At 35.7% G+C, this 23,184-nt stretch overlaps 6 protein-coding genes across 6 annotated transcripts; 2 read left to right on the top strand and 4 right to left on the bottom strand.

Moving 5' to 3' along the window:
- The first annotated feature begins 220 nt into the window (after positions 1–220).
- On the top strand, positions 221–1,758 carry LOC148181111 (uncharacterized). The gene is made up of 7 exons (XM_088040096.1): positions 221–513; positions 561–756; positions 805–973; positions 1,020–1,159; positions 1,208–1,321; positions 1,373–1,522; positions 1,568–1,758. Exons 1-7 carry the CDS (start codon positions 410–412, stop codon positions 1,736–1,738), a joined length of 1,044 nt encoding a protein of 347 aa, XP_087896222.1. The 5' UTR covers positions 221–409; the 3' UTR covers positions 1,739–1,758.
- Positions 1,759–1,938: 180 nt separating this feature from the next.
- Mcr (macroglobulin complement-related) lies at positions 1,939–16,012 on the bottom strand. Its single transcript, XM_088040086.1, has 16 exons — positions 15,763–16,012; positions 8,855–9,404; positions 8,457–8,806; positions 7,816–8,405; positions 7,696–7,764; positions 7,421–7,645; positions 7,010–7,369; positions 6,707–6,958; positions 5,460–5,913; positions 5,186–5,409; positions 4,899–5,135; positions 4,724–4,846; positions 4,249–4,670; positions 3,132–4,199; positions 2,863–3,037; positions 1,939–2,811 (listed from the first exon to the last, which is right to left on the bottom strand). The coding sequence occupies exons 2-16, from the start codon at positions 9,388–9,390 to the stop codon at positions 2,506–2,508; spliced, it is 5,391 nt and encodes a 1,796-aa protein (XP_087896212.1). The 5' UTR covers positions 9,391–9,404; positions 15,763–16,012; the 3' UTR covers positions 1,939–2,505.
- Positions 13,786–15,001, bottom strand: LOC148181110 (ER membrane protein complex subunit 7 homolog). Its single transcript, XM_088040107.1, has one exon. The coding sequence runs from the start codon at positions 14,523–14,525 to the stop codon at positions 13,833–13,835; it is 693 nt and encodes a 230-aa protein (XP_087896233.1). The 5' UTR covers positions 14,526–15,001; the 3' UTR covers positions 13,786–13,832.
- A 209-nt stretch (positions 16,013–16,221) lies between the features above and the next one.
- EMC7 (ER membrane protein complex subunit 7) lies at positions 16,222–17,148 on the top strand. The gene has a single exon (XM_088040119.1). The coding sequence runs from the start codon at positions 16,311–16,313 to the stop codon at positions 16,998–17,000; it is 690 nt and encodes a 229-aa protein (XP_087896245.1). The 5' UTR covers positions 16,222–16,310; the 3' UTR covers positions 17,001–17,148.
- On the bottom strand, positions 17,077–18,274 carry Ak3 (Adenylate kinase 3). The gene has a single exon (XM_088040132.1). The coding sequence runs from the start codon at positions 17,828–17,830 to the stop codon at positions 17,162–17,164; it is 669 nt and encodes a 222-aa protein (XP_087896258.1). The 5' UTR covers positions 17,831–18,274; the 3' UTR covers positions 17,077–17,161.
- Positions 18,275–19,055: 781 nt separating this feature from the next.
- Positions 19,056–22,044, bottom strand: LOC148181106 (uncharacterized). The gene is made up of 6 exons (XM_088048555.1): positions 21,863–22,044; positions 21,513–21,801; positions 21,231–21,462; positions 20,328–20,601; positions 20,162–20,277; positions 19,056–20,110 (listed from the first exon to the last, which is right to left on the bottom strand). The coding sequence occupies exons 1-6, from the start codon at positions 21,941–21,943 to the stop codon at positions 19,648–19,650; spliced, it is 1,455 nt and encodes a 484-aa protein (XP_087904681.1). The 5' UTR covers positions 21,944–22,044; the 3' UTR covers positions 19,056–19,647.
- Positions 22,045–23,184: the final 1,140 nt, after the last annotated feature.

Here is a 23,184-nt window from a genome sequence, read left to right as displayed (position 1 = left end):
CTAGTACACGGCTGCAAAATTACCGGCGCTCTAGAAAAATATCCCTTCTACAACTATAACAACGCTTTTTTAATATTTTTTTAATTTAGCAATAACAGGGGAAATAAAACTTCAAAGAATAATAGCAGAGTAGAGCTTTATTATTAAGATTTTTATAAATAAAACAATGACGTTATGGTGAACGCACTCAATGGTGACCATTACCTATTCTGTGATGGTGACAGATGACAGTTGTCAACGCATGTGATTTATAGGTTATATTATTGTGTTGGAGACACCAAAATTAAACTCCGCTTTATTCTTTTTAATAAATGATTACCAATAAATATGCAGAGTAATTACAAACATTTTGTTGTTAAAACACATTTGTAAATTTATCATCAGAAATCATCTCATTCATTTGTGGAAAATGTGGAAAGTATTTGGCAGTTTTCGTTATTTTCAAACTTCTTCTGGCTGTAATAGTAAAATGGGAAAAGTAATGAAGAAAGTAATGGGACAAACATCGAAAAAGTCAGTTCGTATAATAAAAGCCCCAAAATAACATTAAGACATTTTAGGAAAAGAGTGTTTTCTGAACAAGGAATACTTCCAAGTGCTGAGACGTTCAGCAAAGGTAGTCATGAAGGAAGACATTCAGGAAGTGCAAGACGCGTGTCTGTGTTAAATAAATTATTCATGAAGTACATAACCGATCTGCTGGCTACAGGAGAATATTCTTCAGAGTTTGTGGGCTATGGAATAGAAATTAATAGAGTAACTTTGCATATATATTTTTTTAAATTTTTTCCCTAATTTATTTAGGTTCAAGTCTCTCCTGATTACACCGGTCTGAACATATTTTGGGTAGCAAAAGGCACACCAGACGATGAAGTCATAGAGAAATTATTAAAGAAAAATGCGGGATATTTAAGACATGAGCTTTCTTCCTTAAGAGTTATAGGAAATGTTCCTAGAATTTTTTTTGTTAAAGGTTGTAATAGTACCATTATTACCATTCTTCTAAAGTGTTGTTTTAGACAAGCAGTCGTCACAAATCGCAGAGATTGACAATAAATTAGCAGTTGCTGATTTTGGTGAAGAACATGTTCCTGTGGAATTAGCAACCAAATTGAAGAGTCAGTTGGAATTAATAACGCAATTACATTCTGAAATTAGAGTAATTTTCAAATTTTCACCGCAGAGTCCTTTAACTTGTTTTTTTCAGAATAAAATTCAGGAAATAGACGCAACGACAACAGAGCCTTCAGAGGATGATGAGCTTTTACCCTCAATGCCACAAAACGTTTTGGGATTAAATCACTCAGACATCATGAATAGGGTTCTTTTGATTTTTCTATACAATTCTTAAACGTGACATGTAAAATTTTAGATCAAAAGAACTATGAAAAAGTCAGAAGCAACACACAGGCTGAAGAATGACGATGTAGAAATTGTACACACAGTTAATGAAAATCCAATTGAATTTTCAAGTAACAAGGAGCGTAGAGAAGCTTTCAAAAAATTCTTAGCAGAAAGAGAAGTAAGTTTTTGAATGTTCCAACTCAGCTCACCAGTTTTTTTATAGTTACTGAAATCAAGAGTTAGAAAACTAGACAAAAATTATTACCCCGACATAGAATACATGAAGCAAGAGTTTGAGGAACGACGAGCTGAATATTTCAAGAACTTAGACGTCTATGAGGACGAAAACGATTGTGTAGATGAATTAAATGAAGAGGAAAATCAATCAAAATAAATGTTTTATCAAAAGAAAAATGGTTTTATTGAAGTCAACATGTGTACAGTTACTTTACTCTACTTAAAACTAAATATTCTTAATGAATACTTTTCGATTCAAAACTACAAAATTTTATGAGTTCTATATTTACTATTTACATAAGCAAAATATAATGGAAGTATAAAAACTATATTAGTCCTACCAGTAAAAAAAAGAACTTTAGTTACATCAACATGTTCTAATAGCTGATGAAATAATTTATTTCAAAAATGTATAATACAAAAAAATCAAAAATATAACAAACATAATATGTATATAAAAAAACTAACCAGTTACAATATATTAGTTATTTAACTTTATATTCTACGACACTAACTACGTCAGTGCATTTGGACGGTTTAAAATGAGACTAATGAGCACATTAGCTGCTCCTTGTTTTTATGTAAATTCTCTCAACATGAAACAGTTGCAATCTCATGAGTATTTCCGATATGATTCTCTAAGTAGAAAAATATACACAGTGTGTCATAAGTAACTCTCTTGCTGATAGAAACCCTAATTAATACTTCTTCCCTTGTTCATCCAAAGACAACTATAATATTATTGAACACAAACACTTAAAGAAAGCATTTTGACTTTGTAAAATCTTGAACTTATATTAAATTTACATAACAATCCTTTTTATAATTACTATTATCAGGCACAACTTTAACAATTTATACACCTCTTGTTGTATTAATATAAATTCCGATTTTAAATATCAACAAACGGCATCAAATGCAGCATTAAATAATTATGAGTTGTTGTATCTGGAAATACCTCAATATTACGATAAACGCCGCGGATAGTAACGTGAACATTGGAGCAGTAATTCTAGATGTAGCGTTGTAAATCCAGCAATATGGACACTGACTGCTGCCACAAACATGACAAATATCCAACACGTATGTTGATAAGGCATCAAATATTGTTTCGTTGAATCGTTCGGGGGCATAATAGTCGTACACTCGGATCGGCAAATATCGAGACATATTCGCCACGGGATACCATCTTTCGATGGTAAAGTTGATGCAGGTTTCCTCGTTGTCCAACTAAAAGAGGAATTGTTTGTTTCCGGAAGATTATTTCGAAATGGTACTCACGTAATCGAAGTAGAAAACGACTTTTCGCTCCAAAAAGCGAGCTCTTTGAAGGTTTCTGACGCGACGAGAGAGAATATAAGCGTCCAAATCTTGCTGTTGGATAATGTAACCTGTAGGAATTGTGACATCAAGCACTGCAAGTCCCGACCTTTCTGATTCATTCAAATGGATCCATCTGTTGGGTAATTCGTTATTAGTACAGGAAATCTAGAGGACTCCAAAATGTACAAAAAAGGTAGTGTTGGACTTACGAAATGAAGAATTCTTACCTCTGGCAACTGAAGAAAGTAATGTGTGACATATTCCTCCCAAAGAAATGCGGTCGTACTGAAAGATCAAATGACGGAACTGGCGGTTTAGTTTGGAAACGTGCTATATCAACATTATACTGAACGTGCATTTGCAAAATGGCATAACCTGTCCCTTTCGCTTGTACTTTAACAGTTCCCCAAGCATTAGGAATGTCAATATGTTGCAGTTTCGCTCTGTTCTTATCATTTACGTGTAAAACTGCCGTTTTTCCCGGCAAGGAAGTCGCTTCTATCATCACCGTTAAATTAGAAATATCACGAATTCGTTGTGCTGAAGTATACTCAATTAAAGCTTTCAAAGCATTCGCCGTATCGGAAGTTGAAGCCCATCCACCATCAGTCAATCGCTGCGTGTTCAACCATCTTACTATATCATTCATGAAGATTTCTTGTCTTGCAACATACACCATCAAACCATACGCAGTCGCTTCAATATTTTCCGAGTCGTACTCGTAAGGCAATCTTGGTAATAAGAACGGTTTTTGATTTTCGATTTTGTAAGGAGGTTGTGGGACTGATTTCCGTCCCCAGTAGAGCAAACCACCTTCTTCTCGTCGATGTCGGGATAGTTCCAAGTAAGCCGTTTCAGCGAAAGCGGCTTTGCTTTTCATCAAAGCGTAAGCCACAATCGCCACGTCAAAAGCTTGTCCTTTTTCTTTAATTAAGTCCATGTTGCGTTCTAACCAGTGTACTGCGTTCTTTTGTGCAATTGCAACTTTGGAGCTCAAACCGCTTGTCAAGTCTTTCACGGAGTCTAACATTATGAGGACATGAGCGGTTAGTGTAATGTTTCGGTGGCGTATCAAGTCGTAATCGAAATTCAAGGAAGCATTGTATTTTCTGTCGGGAGACCAAGTGGATTCGTAGAAAGCACCTTCTGGGCTTTGATGTTTTAGTACCCATTCTACGGATTTAGCGATCACTGCAGGATCAATGTATATGTAGTTTTCCCATTCGTAAAAACTAGCTTCTTGGAATATTCGGGCACAGTACGCGGTTAACCACACCGAAGACGCTGATTGGTTCCTGAAAATTCTCAAATAACTCCCGTTTCATTCAACGCAGTTTTACTTACCAATCGCTTCTGAATAAACTAAACGACCCATCTGGTTGCATGAAAGAAAGCTGTCTTTGATACCCGACATTCATATAGTAAAACGCCAATTTCTCCAACGTTTTGTTTCTCTGTTGTGTATAACGCATGTACAAAGTGGTGTACATGTTTGCAGCAAATGAAAACATGTTCTGCTCGGCTGAATCCATGGGCAGATGTAACAAGGATGTTGCGTTAACTGGCATTGTAGGGAAGATAGGTCCTACGACGTCACCCACAATTGAAATTCTCGCCCTGTTAGATCCGTACACATAGTATCTGTCGTATTCGTACGGAATTATTGGAGTTTCGGTTACATTAACGTGCATGTATTGGAAGGCGTACGCGCGATTACTCAAGTCAAGTAGCATAGATTGGTGCCGATGTTGCGGCAGTCCATCGGCCTAAAAACAGTCATAATTATGCAAGAACTTTTGCGGACTTCAACGCGCCATACCTCTACATGTAGTCTCTTTGTTATTTGGTCTTTTCCGATCAAAGTGGATGCGTAAACTGTTACGTCAATGTCTCCTAGTCTTGTGGGGACGATGGGTAAATAGACAACAGCAGCATCTTGAGGCTAAAAAGTTCAAAATTAGCAACAAACAAATATGAGGATTAGAATAGGTTACTTTGATGTAAATAAAGAACTGATGCTCGCCAAATGACGTGCGTGGGTTGTACGACCTTACAATACCATTCTCTTCAACGTGAACGAATTTATAATCTGGAGATCCTAGCAAGACGACCGTGGCTTCCATGGCGTCCATCATATAGTTAAAAACTGTGACTCTTATTCCTATTTGTTCTCCTTGCATACACAAGTTTGGCATTTCAACGTTGATAAAGAACGGAAGAACACCAATGTACTACAAAAGAAGTGTCAATGAATTTCTATATGAAAATCGCACGAACTTACTTCAATTGCTTTGTTCAACATGCCGAATCCAAGTGACGGACTCATCGAGAACGCTGAAACCATCCAGTGCACCGGTCTTGCAGGCACGGGAATATTGAAGATGTATCTTCCATGAGGTCCGATATTCACGTCCTTCCAAACCCATACATTTTCGTACTGTCTTTGAATCCGGTTAAACCTGTACTTTCTGAACATTGTTAATTCAGTACCGTTGTCATATTTGCCTGAAATATAACCACTTAGTCAAAATTAAATGCAATTAGAAAGAACATACATCCAGCTTCATCAGTGCCGTCGGAACAATCCCTAAAGAAATCACACCGTTTGAAGACAGGATAACAACCCCCATTTAAACATTCTGCGAAACCATGGCTTATATTGCAACGGGAATAACGTCGTGGCAATTCAAAATCACTGAACACGACCAATCCTGCGTACTCAAAGGTCCTATTGGCATCAATTCCGTAGGTTGAAGAAGGGAAGTATACGAGTTCGTCGGGATTGCCTTCATGTGAAGACCAAGTTTGTTCGAGAGTTCCGTTGATGTTTTCATCGAACGATGCCATTTTGCTAATAACTTTTGCGTACGTCAGTTCGTTTCCGGCTTGCATGGTGTAAAAAGCGCGGTCGATTCCTGACAGACCAACATAGGAACCGGGCTCTCCATAAATTGCTACTTCTACTTTGTGTCCAGTTCTTGCTTTCTTGTTGTTGATGTAAACTTTGAACTGTGAAAAAATGTGAGTTAAACTTGGACAGGAAGATGAAAGTTTCTTGTAAGCTATAAGTTTTTCCAATGTAATGTAAATGTTGCTCATAAAATGCCACGAGTTTTTCCTGATTCATTTTCCATTTGACCAGAACGGTATGTGTTTACTAGTAACTTGATCCTCGAGTGATATAATCGATAACTGCTCAAGTTATTTTTAGTGTAATGTTACTTTAATGAGTTACTGGATAATATGCATCTCTTATGAAAATTAAAGTGAGTTAAAACCGAGCGAGAGCGTGTTGTTGTTTTTTGGTTAATATTTAGACTGGAATTCTATAAGTTAATTTAAAATAACGCATTTCTAAATTATATTATAACTGATTATAAACTATGCCGTAATAGATGTAGGTTGCAACCAAAATAATTTATCGGTGAGCTCATAGCGTTACCATGGTTAATAATACAAGAAATTAAAAACACAATCGATACCCTCTATGAAACAAAAGTGAATTTGTCCTCGAATTTGATATCTATTATACAGCTTTTAAACAAAATTGAAAAAAAAACTTAAATAATTACTTTTCGGGGTAGTATTCATTCAGTTAATTCAACAATTACTATTGTTATAAACAAAGTAAAAATGCAGAAAGATTGCTGTCTTTGTACATTTGTATCGCTTGGTTAAAAGTGTATAATAACAATGACAATGATTCGTTTTTTGTATGTAAGGAAACTAAAAATCAGATAACCCGTGCCATTTATGCATTTTTTAACATTATACAATGCAGGTTAAAAATAAAAATAATTACCTTATTGCGACTAATTCCGTTGACTGGGAATGTTAAACTATCAACCGTCACTTCGCCATACCGCCCAAGATGCCAAACAACAATAGTTGCAACTGGAGCCATTTCAGCACTCAACGGTACTGCCATGGTAGCAATATAATCGCTCATGTCCTGATCACTACTGACCAAAACAATCCCTTTTGAAACAATCATGTAATTAAATTTGCGGATGAAGAAGTTACTTTTGACGTGGAAAATCATGTTGGCTCCGACCTAGAAAAAGTATGTAGAAAATCTTTAGACAAACTCTTCTGATAACTCTACCTGTGGTACTCTTGTACTTGTAAAGACTTTAAGATGTTGATTATTCGGACTGTAGTGAGAGTGCATGAACAACTCGGTTTCCGCATGATGACCTATACCATCTCGGAACCTCGCTTGGATTCTTATGGAACCAGGTCTTTGATTTTGTTCATTAAAACCTCGTGGTCCGTCTTTGCCCAAGTCACTTTCCAAGTCAAATTTGTATTCCCAAATGCCAGGATTCCCATCTATCATGTACAATCGACGACTTGGAAGATCGCGTCTGCCACCTCCACTTTCAATGTAACAGAACACTTCCATGACGCCGTTGGTTAGGCGTTCTAGAGGTAGAGCTGAGCCGTCATGGAAAGATGCGGAAATCTATAAATGTTTCAATCAATAAAACACTTCATATCCGCAAAAACGACTTACGTAAGCTGTCACAGGCATGCCTGGCTTATAAATTTGAGGAGAACCTCCAAGGAATGACAGTTTGATAGAAGAATTGAATATTCGAGCGGTGGAGTAGCCTTCTATTACTTCATCTAAAAATCTTTCGCCCACTGTCGCAACAACCACAACTTCCGTGTTGTCGAGACTTGGAACATAATGCATCAGTTCGCGGATGGGGTACTTAAATTCGTACACTCCTTCGAACTGCAAATAGTTAGGTTTAGTATAGTTCCCTTCTGTTTTAAATCACTCACAAATTTCAGGCTAGGAATCGGCTCGTAAAAGTGTTCTGGAATCCGGAACCAGAATGGCATTTGTTCATCCTAAAATACATTGTTAAGCACGTTTTATGAACACTCAATACGAGCACTTACAAAGTTAAAGTATTTCTCCACGATGGGTCTGTTGTACGGTGTCTCATAGTCATCGTACGGGTTTTCGATTTCGTTAAAATTTGGAGGACCGTATCTTCTGTCTTCATATTTGTTATAGACTCGATTATTGTAATATCTCTCACGATTGCTTTGTTGTTGATTTCTGTTTCTATTTCTATTTCGTAGCCTATTTGGCTCAATTGGTTTTATTGGCCTTACGATGGCTTTCAAAGTAAGATTCCCCCTAACAGGAGCACCACTTGTATAATTGGCCATGACAATTCCGCGAATATATTCCTCAGTGTTCAAAAAGAACGCCGGCATGGTTACATTAACTTCAAACCTTGTTTGATAATACTCTTCTACTAAAAACGAAGACTCTTCAATTTGATTTTGAGCAATTACTCTAACTTTCCATTCGCCGAAAACAGGCTGATCCGACAATTGGTAATCTAAGCTAACAGTTCCTAAGTTTGATTGTTTTGACAGCCATCGTTTCATTATGTGCCCGTTGGGATCCAACATATAAACGTCAACAGCCTCATTAAATGCTTTCAGTTCCGTATTGATAGGTATAGCTCTAAATCGTACTAAAAGTTAAGTATTTATAATCTGTTGCATGTCATTTAAGAGTGACTTACCCTTTTCTCCTTGCATATAAACAGGCTTATCAAGCTGTATAAAAATAGTCATGGATCTCTGTGAGAAAATTAAGTTCGTTTCGTTTACAAAATATACAACTCCTAACACATCATCGTACAGCCCTTCCACCCTAAGTTTATATTCGCCTGGGACGCTCGTTGGAGGGACCCTCATTAATAGCGTCTCTGGAATTCCTTCTTTAACAAGTTTATGGTCTTCTGTCATTTCCACCCCATTTCGAGTGATGGAAGCTCGAACAGTTAAAGGCTCCTCTTCTTGTAAAATCGTCACAACCACTCGATATAATTGGCCTGGGCGTACTGTCTTTGATGCTACGATAAAGTAAGTCCTGGAAAAGCAAGTTAGATATTTATGGCTTTGTTTTGGATGAACTTACGCTTCTCTTATAATACCACCAGCAGGGTCAATGTCATTTCTTCCAGCACCAAATCCTGCGTTGCCTTGTTTCCATGGAGGGCCGTTTGGAGTTCGCCCGAACTGATCCGCTTTTCCGAATTGGTCGTACTGATCATATCGAGGGTCGTACTGTCCAGTATTGGGATCTAACTGGCCACGTTGTGGATCAAACTGCCCACGTTGTGGATCAAATTGTCCTCGTTGTGGATCAAGTTGTCCACGTTGTGGATCAAACTGTCCACGTTGTGGATCAAGCTGCCCACGTTCCGGATCAAATTGCCCCCGTTGTGGGTCGTACTCGTTCGGTCGATCGAGTGTCGGACCGTTTTGATTAAATTGATCGCCTCTACCATAATTATTTTGATCGCTGCTATAGGTGGGTTCTTGAGTTATAGGGTTGTTGTTTACATCGTAATTGCTAGGGGTGCTACTGAAATCATTGTTGTTGATGTCTTGAGCCGTCGCATAGGAGGCGATCATAAAAATCCAACTCCATGTCCTCAATTTGAACCTCATTACCGGTTAGTTTCCTACAAATAAATGTTGAAATATATTAAAACGACGAACTTCATGGTGGATGGGTCGTCTTGTAGACCATGAAATTGTTTTTAGATTAATTTGTGGAGACACCGACGAAAAAATCAACCCTCGTCGGACGGATTTGATGAGTTAATAACGACGTGTAAACCTAACCATAGTCAATATTTATTTTGAGTAGCTTCTTGCAATATATAAAAACAACATAAACCATTTAAAATTAGAGTAGACATTATAACCTACTGCTACCCAAATAAACAATCTCAATCACGCCGACAGAGTTACTACTGTACATGAAAACAAGACATAAACAGTTGAACGAACATCTCATAATTGTTTTAGGAAAATGAGATCCGACCCAGCACATTAACCACCCGCAACACAAATAAATCCGTAACACGACTCCAAAACGTACAAAATTAACAGAAAACACGGAAAATCTGGTGGTGTAGCCTGCTTCCGGTTTCCTAGCGGTGTATATACAAATACTGGTATTATTGGACACGTGTGTAAGGGGCGGTGGATTATTCTGGTACACATCCCCTAATCTCAAATAATGCTTGAAATCACAGGAAGAAACCAAACGCCCTCCATTCAACATTAACTTTATACTAGAATTCGTTAACTCCAGCTGGGGTATGTATAGACGTAAAGAAACAAAAAACTTTTCTGGTCCGGTTTCTCTTATTCGATTTAGCCATGCAAAATCGGATAAATATCATGCTTGAGAAGTTTTCAGAACAATTATTACATGGAAAAGTCATGAATGGACAATGCAAGGGGTACCTGTGTTCGAATGTCAAATGCATTTTTTCAATCACTGAAATCAATTCACCGTTCAACTCATTAATGGCAATCGCTATAAAAACTTCCGTTTCATTATTTAATCGAGTTAGCAGCTCCACCCCAAAAAGGGAAACGTTTTAGCGTGTGAACGAAAATTTGTGGTGATCGGAAGCCATAAAACGCATGATTTTTGAATATTGGTAAAAAGAATATGTGGAAACAATCAATACAAACATATCTTAGTAGAACTAAACGTTTTATAAAAAGATCGTTCATCCGGAAAGTACTACCGTGGCTGTTTCGTAAACATTGTTGTTGAAAAAGCTATATCACCCTAAAATACTATCCCCATTTATTTAAATTTGTAATAAGCCAGCTGCAATAGAAACTATCTATAACTTTTGAATGCAATACAGGACGGTACTTGTACGCAAATTTATTAACTGTGTTCAATTTTATCACAGATATTATTAGAAGTTTCCTTTCGACCTGAATTAAGAAGGAAATCATGTTTTAAACCAATCTAGTGTTTAGAAGTGTGGGGTAAAAATATTGGTTCAATCGAGTTCGAACGAATTTAGAAACACAATAAATCAAAACGGACCACTTCAATCTCTAAAACGCGTAATTTAAATTTTCAAATAGGAGAAGATATTTTTTCTGATGTTGCTGCATTAATGTTCAAATCAAGATTAACTGGGAAGCAATTGGGATAAAAAATATGCGAGAGAGGAGAGAAAAAAAACCCTATATTTACCAAATTCGCGGCGAAAGGGCATTAATCATATTATAACTAATGGAGAAGCATTTTTTTCAAATAAAAAAGGGACTTTTAAAAGTATTCATCCCCGAAACATAAATTTGCCAACGTGGGTAAAGTGAAGGGGTGCGCCCGCTGGCGTGGTCACTAATCTAGTTATTAACTAGCTGTAGCTGTCAACTCGTTAGCTTCTTTAGTGGTCACAGTTTACATTAAAATTGTTGTTAAAAATAACTCCATGTAGTTCGAACAAAGATTTAAGACCAAAAAAAAACACAACCTTTTTTGAAAACTGAAGAAATTATTAGCAACAGTTGAGTAAGTATCGTTAAGCGTTGAGTTCAAATATATTTTGAATACTTTGTAGCTAACTTAACACTTAACGAGCTTAAACGCAATAACTCTCACAAAGAAAAAACATTTGTAGAAAGACACCGAAGTATGTAAAAGAAACTAAAAATACAAATTGAAACGGAAAAGACGATTAACCGATATGTATGTATAATAACGCATTGTTAAAAACCTAAAAAATCTCATGTTCTTCCTGATTTCACATTTTCTATTCATCTTCACAACGCTTCTTTATTGCAGGCACAACTGGAGGCAAGAGAAATTGAAAAAATGTGTAAAAATTTTCATTAATTTGTTCAATTCTTTCTTGACAAGTTAAGAAAACAAAAATCTAATAAAATGCGAGTAATAAATATTGAAATTTCCATAAACATGATTAACTCAGTCTGAGGGTTTGCCATTTTTAAATACCACACAAACAGACCCAACTATTTTGAACGAGGGTGTTCTAAATATATCCAATGTCCAGAATTAACGAACCAACAAAGTTCAGCGGCTTTGATAAAATAACAAAATGATCACCATACACTTTAAAAATAGCCATGTTGCGTAAAGCGGCTAGACGCCTAAAATTATTTCAAAGTTATTGTTTTATGAAAGTTCAATAAAATACTGGAGCATAAATACTTGCCGTCTAAACTAAATAAATTATTATTTAGACTTGTGGCAGCCATTAAGAAATCTCATAAATTATTTGTTTTGGTTAAGAATGATGCTGGTCCGTAAATCTTAAGTTTTTGAAATGAAAATAACCTAGAGAAGTAAAAAAAAATGTTAATAAAAAGTAAATGCATTATTCAGTAAATTTACAACGAAGCCACACTGTAATATTTGAAGCTGTACAAAAATCATTGCGGTTACTTATCTAACCCTAACAGTGTATTCTTATGATGAAAATTAAACCTCCTTGCTTACAGAAAAGCAATACTTTCTAATATTTATTACTCGAAGCAATAACACACTTCTGCAAGTGTCTATTACAACGACCGACTGCTAACAATACACCGATCATACAAAAATGTTTTACATAATTCCGAGAGTATCATTTTCAATGTTTACAAAAGCAAATCCTAAGCAAATACAACTAATAAAAGTGGACACCCGCACTTAATTATGTGCACCGATCCAAGCATCAAGTTACAGAACCCATAAAGTTAAATTTAGGTACTTTATAATAATTAAAGTATAATCAAATGTATGATTCGTATTACTATAATTTTTGATATTAAAACGATGAATCATAAGACAATGAATTAACAATGAGTTTGAACACCGTTGGGTGCTGAGTTTCGCATATTATTACTTTTCTACGGCAGTGGTGAGTGTGCTTTTCAAGAGGGGGTTGCAACGTTTCACAAAAATGCAAGGGGAACCGTTAGCCATAGAACTATGGTACAGCTGTTCTGAAGCTACCCCTGCAACGCGTGCTGAATTATAATAAGAACAAAATCTAATATAGATTAGAACGTGACCAATAATTTCTGATATGCGTTTACTGTAACAAACAACTAATATAACTTCATTTTTTGTTTAGTTTTCTTTACTTGCGATCGTTGTCACTGTACGTTTCCCATGTGTTACATAACTTTTCGTCCCATTTGTTGACCTATTTAACTACTTTTTGTATTTATTTTGTAGTTTTCCAAGAATTTATGTTACAAATAGCGTTTCTATCAAATTGATCTATGAGCACACAATGCAGTTTTATCGAGCATTTGGTACATGCAACCCCATTCGGTGTGAATTAATCTGCGCCTGATCTACGGCTGATTCTCCCTCCACACGCAGATAAACACCCCCCACATTAACTGAGTGGCGACTGTTCCCCTCTGGAAGCCCTTGTCTAATACGATCAATGCTAATACCAAGGAAGATATATTGAATTTTAAGTTTAGAGTCCCTGTAATTAGTTTTTGATCGGTGGTTTGACAGTGCAGAAGTTATGGATTTATTAGTCGTAAAGCATATTTTGTCAAATGTTTGCCATAAACAGAGAATGTAAAAACATAGAAAATTTTATAGCCGACATAAAATTTGTTTATTTAATTTAACTGTTCGTAAATAAACAGAACCGCAAAGTTTGTCATGTGTGAGGAGGAATTGTGTTATCAAGTCAAAACAAATTTGATGGAAATTTTCGTGCAAAGTGACCACAAATGTACATTATTAGATTGCTGTACTGGTACCCATGTTTCTTTCAAGTATTTGGTTTTTGAAATTATCTGTAAGCAAATCTTTATATTCATATGAAATCCATTTTATAGTCGCAAACTTAGTCATAAAGAGTTCTTTATAATGCAATCAAACATAAATTACTTTACTTTGATAAAACCAACCTTTAAGCGAACTTGGAAATTTAAAGATTTCTATTGATAACTGCCTGTTACATCAAATTATATTTCCCCACCTAATAAAAAGTTAAAGATTAAACTTTCGCAAGAGCGCAAAGTACAAAAATGTATAATAAAACTAGGAAATTAATTTATATCAATTTAATTGGTAAAATACAAAACTTTAGTTAAACTCACTGCCTATTCTTTGTTTTTTGAGTTTTTTTATGTTGAGTATCGCCCCCTTTTTGTGACCCAGCCAAAAAATTTGAAGCTTTCTCCCAAAAATCAAAATTCTGCCCACTCTGGATCTCTTCCATTTGTTTTTTGGTCTCGGGATCATTCAACTTTGGTAACACCATTAATAGTACCACTGGCAACACCATCATTAGCACCATTGGATTCAAAATAATATCTCTAATTTTCCACTGGTCTCTCGGTTGGAAGTAATTTGTTTTCCTCACAGGTTTTATGCGCAGGGGATAAGGCACTTTACACTTCACTTGTGTAGGATTGTAAGGACCCACTTCCGACTCTCGATCTACACATAGTTTTGCCACCCGAGCTCGGAATTTCCCTTTTGAGTTAATTTCAACTCGTATAGGTTCGAAAGTGTATTCAGGATTGAGAACTTCGAGTACATAGGAGCCTGATGGAACATTGTGTACAACGAATGACCCTGCCTTCTGGACAAAACCAATGAACTCTCCACGGTTTACATGAATTTGAGTTTTACTTTCCCAGTTTGCTTGGTCTAAGGACTTGATTCGTCCTTCTATAATATATCGTCTGGTTTTGACGTTTTCATCCGAATCCGTTTGAGTAAGTGCACATTGTTGATGCAGGAAGACGACTGCGAGAAGGAGTAATATTTTCAAAAGCCTCATTACTGCGGATTGCTTCAAACTAGGGACAATACATCAAGGCGAGATGGCGATGCACACGAGAGGAAACACCTATGCGATAAGTTATCTTACTCTTATCGATGAGGGTCGTTATTTTGGCGCGACTTTTGGAAGACTTGAAATTTCGTTAGAAAATTCTCAAGTCAATAAAACATACGTAGTTAAAACACAACAAAATGCGACTGGTTTACTTGAAGAAAAAAAAAGGTTCAAAGGATTTTAATGCTTTAACAATCAAGATAAACAAAAAATTCAAATAAACACCGCTTCCACAAACAAGGATTATATGATTCTGTGAGATAAATAATCCGGGAATATCAAAACAATCCGTGTTTTAATACAGCCGCCAAAATGAATATTAAAAAAATTCTACTCCTATTTTTTTGTACATTAATATACTGAAACTAAATTTTAAAACATTCTTCGTGAGACTCCACGTTCCGTAAATTCTGTGAATAAACAAATAGCATCTGAAGAAACAAAATTTTGCAAAAATTCGCTTTCAGCACATCTGTTTGATATTTCAGTCAATAATATTTACCGAGATCTAAGAAAAAAAGAAAGAAAGATTTAAAATAAGATCAAAAGGTGAATTTGTAGCTTCACGGAAATAATTATAAAAAAGCGACACTTTGCAAAAACATGCAAATGAATTATTTATTGTGATAATTTTTATCGTTGTTTTCGAATGTCTTTTATTTAGAAAGAAATGTTTTGGGAATTGATCAAGCGATTATGGGTACTATCAACACTTTTTTTATGAATTTCTGAGCAAAAACTCTCAAGTTTGCATCTGTTCTAAAAAAACATGACCAACATGACCATTCTTTCTATGAGGAGATGGTCTGAAAACAATGGTACATTTAACCTCAAATTTCTCCTTTCTGATGTTAAACCATGGATAGAATAAAAATATTCGAATCCAAATAAATTCAATCGATGATTTCCTACATCACCACATGACTCCAAAAGGCATTTAATCTTAAGAAGAGAAATGTAAATACTCAACAATTTAAAAGTGAGTCACGACAAATCATCAAACAGGTACACACCCAGCAATGGGAGTAATTAACAGCAATTGTATAAATGAATCTCCTGAAGTGTCGAATGCCCATACAACCAAATTCTATCAAACTTTTAAAATTCCGGATAACAGCAAACACGTTAGATGTCCCATCGGTACCATAATATCAATGGTTAACGCCCATGAAATTCTTACCTGAGATGTAAATGTTGACCAATTCCCGCGTTCGTTATTCAAAATTATATTGTTTATTTACTGTATGCACTGATAAAATACACATCACACAGTGTTATCTAATCTGTTATCACAGTGGCCCACAATATTTGATTTATGTTCATTATTTACATTTCCTTTCGTCAATTCACGGATTAAACAGGTTATATTATTGGTGGAAAACAACACACCTCCACCGCGATACGACAAGCTTTAACTGAAATGTCTGGTCAACAACACCAAGAGAGCGCAAGCGCTGTGAAGAGCTCTTCGGATAAACCAAGCTAAAATAACAGATATTCACGTTTAAATTCAATCTTCAGGTCTTATTATCTTTTACAATTGTTAATTCCGTCTGGGTTTGAATAAATGACGATTTAAAATCAAAATAATTACTTAATTTAAATTTGGCGCCCCTGCTGCCAACTTAATTCTAGTGACAAAAATGACAGATGGCGTGACACACGTCATTCCAATATTGACAGCTGACATTTGTGTATATTTTTTGGTTTCTGGAATCTCAATTAAAAATGGGGATTTTAAAATTCGTATTCCTTTTCGTAGTGTTCGTCTTGAATAAGCAATGTGCATTTAGTCAAATGAGTCTCGAAGAAGAAGGTGAATCTGGACGATACGTTATAGAAGGTCGGATCTTTCCTCTATCAGACTACCAAACCAGTCAGGCCAACTGGCAAAGTAATACTCGCATTCTTATAAACGGTGGTGAACTCATTGGTTTTGTGAAGAAAGACGGCTCTTTTACTGTCCATAATGTACCATCAGGCTCATATATTGTTGAAGTGCTCAATCCAGAATACACCTTTGAACCAGTCCGAGTTGAAATTAACGCCAAAGGCAAATACCGAGCCCGTAAAGTGAATCATATTCAAACGTCCCTGGTTATCCAAGTGCCTTATCCATTGCGAGTAAAAGCTTTGGCGAAAACGCGGTATTTCCAACTGAGAGAACAATGGAGGATTACTGACTTTATTTTCAACCCCATGGTTTTGATGATGGTTTTACCATTGTTGCTTGTCATGCTGTTGCCAAAAATGATGAACGATCCTGAAACTAAAAAAGAAATGGAACAGATCCAAAGTTTGACCAAATTTGAACTGCCTGAAATGTCTGATATGGTCTCAAATTTCTTAGCTGGATCTTCACAAAGTGCCAATGCTCAACAAAGTAAAAAAAATCAGAAAGCGAAGAAAAGACAGTGAGTGGAACTAGTCATCTCAACTTTTTAAGGAACTTCGTTAGGAAGATCACCGATTTCTGTTTTATGTAAATAAAAAATTATTGTTGATTTTTTTTATTTTCAGTAAAAGTGTATAAAAACATTGTACATCATTAAATCCTTACACAAAACTGTTTATATTTTCTATTTTTGTGTTGTGATGTTTAGAGGTATGTATGTGGTAAGACAGTCTAAAACTTTCGGCCAAATCTCGTCCGACGTGTTTCCGTGGAAGTCTTTTAAAACTCCTTTATTTTTGTAATAAGCTATCACAGGTCGCGTTAATTTATCATACTGCTCTAATCTGTTTCTCACAACCGCTGGTTTATCATCCTCTCTCTGTACCAAATCTTCCCCAGTCACATCATCCTTCCCTGGTACCTTTGGCGCGTTGAAATCAGTATTGTAAACTCTTCCACTAGGCAAATGGACCCATCTTCCTTTAACTCTCTCAATAATAATATCAAATGGAACCACCAAATTTAAGACAACATCGAGTTTCTGCACTGACCATAAACTGTTAGCTTGTGCTACTGTCCTTGGAAAACCATCCAACAGCCACGGGCGGTCGCCAATTGAATTAATCTCCCCAATTAGAAATTTTATCATTAAATCATCTGGCACCAACTGACCAGATTTAAGGTACTTTTCGACTTCCAATCCCACTGGCGTCTTTTTTTGAATATTCAACCTGAGTTTGTCACCACTGGAGATGTGTTCCAGATTAAAATTTTTCACGATTCGGGATGAAATTGTGCCTTTTCCTGAAGCTGGAGCACCCAAGATAACTGCTTTAAACATTTTCAGAGCCATGGTGGAAGACTAAATGAACTTTATACTCAAATCTATACACAATTATGAACTCTGGATTGCGTTTTAATTTCTATTTATAACGAACTACTTAACTTGAGCGGATTTTGGTTTACTAAGAGATTTTACCAAATATTGGTGCAGTCTGCTGTTAGTTACTACTACTGCTAAATAGCTACTGATAATAATTGATATGTTAAACAATACATACATGGCCACATATACAAAAAATAAAAACTATACTGCACGTGTGCACAACAATTTGTTAGTGGGGTCAAAGATTACAGTGAATAACTGAAGAACATTTCATTTGTGATCTCAACATAGTTGTTAAATACTGTTTACGAGAAGTGTTTTTCCTTGAAAATGTCTTACTTAATTGCTTCGTAAACCTCTGGATTACTGTTTTTAGGAGATTCACCAAAATTATTACATGGCCTTATTTACTTAAAGAGGTACAACACATAATACAAAGGTGCATTGGGAATTGCCTACACTGTGTCATTATTAAATATACAGTAAAGCCTAAAATATTGATCATGTAATGCGAGAAGATTATAAAATGAAACTCCATTGAATTGAAATGTTACTAAATTGTTATCAAATGATCAAATTTTATTTTATTTCTTGAGATTTTCAGACTTTTTAAACCGAGTGCTTCAGCTTTATAGGGTGACTACCTACCACGTTAAGGAAATTCCATGAACTCATTTGCTTGCCCTATGCAACACAAGCCTAATCTTCCACTAATTCTTTAAACTTCATATCATGGCACTGAGCAACTCTAGCTTAGCTTAATCTTGCACTGAGCAATTTAAGCTTAATCTCGCACTAGGTACTCACGGTTAATGGGCAACTCGATCTTAGCTTAGTCCTCCACTGGACAACTCAAACTTTATCTTGCACTGGACAATTCAAACTTAATCTTGCATTGAGTAACTCAAGCTTAATCTTGCATTGGACAATTTGAGCTTAGCTTAATATTGTACTTAACTCAACTTACACTAGGCAACTCAAGCTTAATCATGCACTGGAAAATTCAAGCCTAAAGTTGACACCAAGCTTGGCTTAATCTTGCACTGGGCAACCTACCCTGAAGATTGTCTTGTGCAGTTTAAGCCTGCAAATCGGTAAACCAGTAGAATATAAACCTTTAATTAACTTAACTGAAGTTTAAAATCTGTTAAATATGTTACTGCATATACAAATATATATAATACAAACAGGATATATAAAAAAGTTTATTAAGCAAAAAGTTCCTTAAATGGCAGTTACAATATAAGTAATACTGTTTTTTTCTTATACATATAAAAAATACAAAAAATAGCTGGCACATTAAAGTAGTTCATACACACTCACATCAAACATCAAAGTAGCAGCGCATTCACACAAAATAATAATATAAAAAAAAACAAATTTCTAAGAATTATATTTTAGTCAACAGAGACTTGTTGCTAAGTTTTTCAATGGGGTTTTTACATTAACAAAATAACAAAAAAAAAAACAAGATTCTAGTCGATAGATCCAAGTTTTGGTAACGTAAAACCTGACTGATATGATTTTGAATCATTTCCGTTAGACCCCAAGATTAGCAAACAAGACATTGATACAAATAACAACAACAATCAACAACAAAAGGCAAGAAGCAAGGCATTTAGAGTATAGTTTAGTATACGTACTAAAACTTTCAACATTTTCAGACAGTTCAAGAATTTATGCAGTCTTAGACAAATAGCAGGAGAGATCAAAATATTGAGCAATTGCAAATAGCATAGCACTTTGTACTTTTATGATATGATGAGATATGTTTCGTACAAGAATTATTTTTTTCCATTCATTATCATGTAGCAATTTTCGATTTTATTTTTTAGATTAATAACCGGTGACATCGGCATATACAGACTTTCTGCAATTGCTGTAATCCTAGATTTATCTTTGGTTTTCTCGAGATTTTTTGACGGACTCATCACCACGTATTCCGATTCGGCGGTGAAGATTTGGGAAATTCTCGACAAGTCTTTGGCGGGAAGTGTATTACATCGTTGCTTGTACTGACCCAAGTTAAATTTCTTCGGGTCTGAGCTAAAATCGAGTTTTCGGGGTGGTAACGGGGGAGGTTTGCAATGTTTTTTCAGTTTTTGACCGACGTCAAGAATAACATCAATGGGATTTTCGTAGATATGGTTAGTTTTTAGGACTGTTTTTACAGGTTCTTCTGAGATTTCTTCGTAAATGCCAGACGCCAGGGAAATGCCCGATTCTCGCCGGGGCAAGAAACATTTACTGTAAAATAACGAAGATTATTGGAAAACCTGAAAGATTGTTGGTTCTTACGTTGAAGTCTTCTCCTCTAAAGCAGTCAAGTCTTGTACAGAATCGTCGTTTGTTTCACTCCCTCCGGGAGTTTTTGTGAGAACGCCCATACCAATACTGGCTAAACTCACCGCAGTCTGAGGGTCACAAAATTACAGTTCAGTTATAATGTAGTTGATGGTCTCACCTTTGGTTTCAGAGCGTACTGTGAATCATCAGAAGAAAGAGAAACTCTGACTCCAGAATCGTCACTCCCAGCCTGACTTCTAATGCACATTGGGCTATCAGAACACAATTTGTTTACGCCGTTGCAAAGATCGCCTTCACTTCGGCTCAGTCTTTTTGATGATCTTAGTCCTGGACTAGCGTTGTACCTCTTTCCTCGAGTTACTAGATGGTTTAGAAGACGAGAACTTTGTTCGCAGTAGAGGTAGATTTGACCGGGACCGGCACAAAATTCTCTGAAAAAAAAAAGTACTTACTGCTTTGAAGGATGTTGTACAATTCATAAAACTCTACTTATTACCAAACTGATTGAATAAAAACGCCGTCAAAGTAGGCTCAGAAATATCAAAGTGTATTGGTAGCCCTTTCATCTATGGCGCTTGATATTTTTATGTCAATAAAAATGCTTAAACTTAACTCTTAAAAAGTAACTAGTTTGACAGGCAGTATTACCAACACAGTAGAAAGGCTTTTCAAAGGCTTCAAAAACTTTATAATCTTAACAAATTTCGCATAAAGCAGATAATTTTTTATTGTTGATCTTTTTTTTTACATTATTATTTGTTAGTTTAATTTCAGACATGTGATAATTTCCGGAATTTTATAGCCATGACCGTGAGCGGCATAACGGCCTTCAACAATTACGTGGATGACATCTCAAGGCTCTCTTAAGTCGTTCTAAATAAACAATGCAATTCTATGAAGTTTTTTATTAATCAAACTTTTGGTTAGTTCCCATGACTATCATGAGATGTTTGCATATGAATTAAACTGTCAAATAGACGCAGAGGTACCAACACATTTCAAAACCGAAAGCCACAAAAAAGTGGCAAATTTACTGTTATGTGACCCATTAAATGCTTACCCGCTGGTGTGCATAATAATGATGCGTTTATCATCCACAGGTTGAGTAGTGGCTTGAAAATGAAATTGATGGAACTGGTGCCAATGCCAACCTAGTATTGGGTCCCCTGTGCAAGGATCAGAAATGACAATTTCTTGTGAATTTGTGCCAAGGACCCCATGAAGTCCAACAAGTCCAGCAGTCCTAGAGTGATTGTTATCAACAACAGAGACATGGAAATTTGATTCTCCCACTGAAACCGTTTTAACAATAAATAATGACAAGCCAATTTAATATACAAACCAGGAAGATAAGTGGCAACACATAACATCTTTCTGATTGATGAAATCCAATCTTGAGCATCACTTTCTGACGTTCCAGAGAGAAACAGTAATGGTTTTTGTGTTCGCCCCAAAGTAAACACGCCAAAAGCATATTGTTTAGTTCTTGATTCGGTCCTACAAATTGTTGAAGATCTCGGAAGGACGACGCAGCTTAATATTGAGCCTTCAACTGACGATTTCAGCGTTAATTCAATTCCGTTTTCAATACTGTCTAGACGTTTCAGTTCACACCACTGCTTTTGCCATGCCTGTACAAATAACAAGTTGGCGTTGGCTTTCTGAATGGATTATGAATGAAAGTTTACTCACCTTCCACGGAGTGAAGCCTCTTCTGCTTTTGGCGGATATTTTAACATCAAGATAACCACAAACAACATTATTTACATGCATATTGTAAACAAGCGTGATTTTAGTTCGATTCGTTCAGCCCCACCCCACTTCGGCCCGCGGTATCAACCCCTCCCTGCTCCAATGATTGAAATCCCGCCAAAGCGCAGACTGCGGTTTGCACCAATCAGAAGAGAGGAATGCAGACATGGGTGCAGGTGCTGCCGAAGAACGGTGAAGAATGTAACACGTGACTCATGTTTTTGTTTCTGTTTTTGTTGAATATATTGGCTTTAAGTGAACTTTGAAATCAATTGAGTCTTGGGTTTTGTTTTATTGATTTTATGGTTTTCGTAACACTTGCTACATTTAAACAAAAAATGTTGCAATTATAATTTCAAACTAAGTGTGCATACTTTTTTTAAATAATAACTTAATAACATTAAGATACACAGAATTGCAGGAATATGTATAAAATAAAGTGGAGATTATGAGAATTATACAGGGTGTTTTTGAAATGCATGTACAAATCTGTTCTGCGCTATTCCAAAAAAGAGCATGAAGTATGAAAAACCAATTTTTAAATAAAAAACTGACAAGGCAAAATTAACTCCAATCCACTGCTTTCTATACCACTGGCAAAAAACGCACCTGAAATGACTTGTTTCCTAAGCAACCAGCAACTTGGTTTTTTGTTGACTTTTAAATCAGTGACGCACAAGCATACTTAATCAAATTTTTGTGTAATTTTATCTCGAAAACTAAAAGACTTTTACGAAAAAAAAATTCTCTTAAATTTCTCTGTCAATTTCTGACAAAGAATTACCACACTCTTTGTGTACACTTTGTTAAGAACCTATACTCTCTGTGCAAATTTTAGGGGCGGAATCAACAGAAGTGTATCTAGCAGTCTCTTTTTTTGTTTGACGTTAAAGGCACAAATTAGGGCAACCATTTGCCTTTAAGTCAACAGAAGATTATATTTTGTTTGTCTAATAGAAAAACACTTATATTAATAATTAATAATAATATTTATTCTTAGGATGCATTGAAAATCTCGTTGCAGTTGGTAGATTCATCGTATCCTCTACAGTAGGTATGTACCATCGGTGCCCTTTAAAAACTGGTACGAATTGACAACTGATTAGTGTCAAAAATTGAAAATTTGTATCGTGTTAACCTGGGTTTTGTGAGAATTATTAAATTTGTTATAACTGCCATGACGTTAGATGACAACTTGTCAAATTGTTTTTCTGAATAAATAATTGTAAAACACAGAGTAATTCGAAAAATAACAAATTAAG

This window comes from Gnatocerus cornutus, chromosome 1, assembly GCF_029298725.1.
Source record: "Gnatocerus cornutus isolate USDA-ARS CGAHR chromosome 1, icGnaCorn1.1, whole genome shotgun sequence".
Classification (NCBI taxonomy): domain Eukaryota; kingdom Metazoa; phylum Arthropoda; class Insecta; order Coleoptera; family Tenebrionidae; genus Gnatocerus; species Gnatocerus cornutus.
The sequence above is the reverse complement of the archived record's forward strand: the minus strand, read 5'-3'. Positions and strand labels throughout refer to the sequence as shown.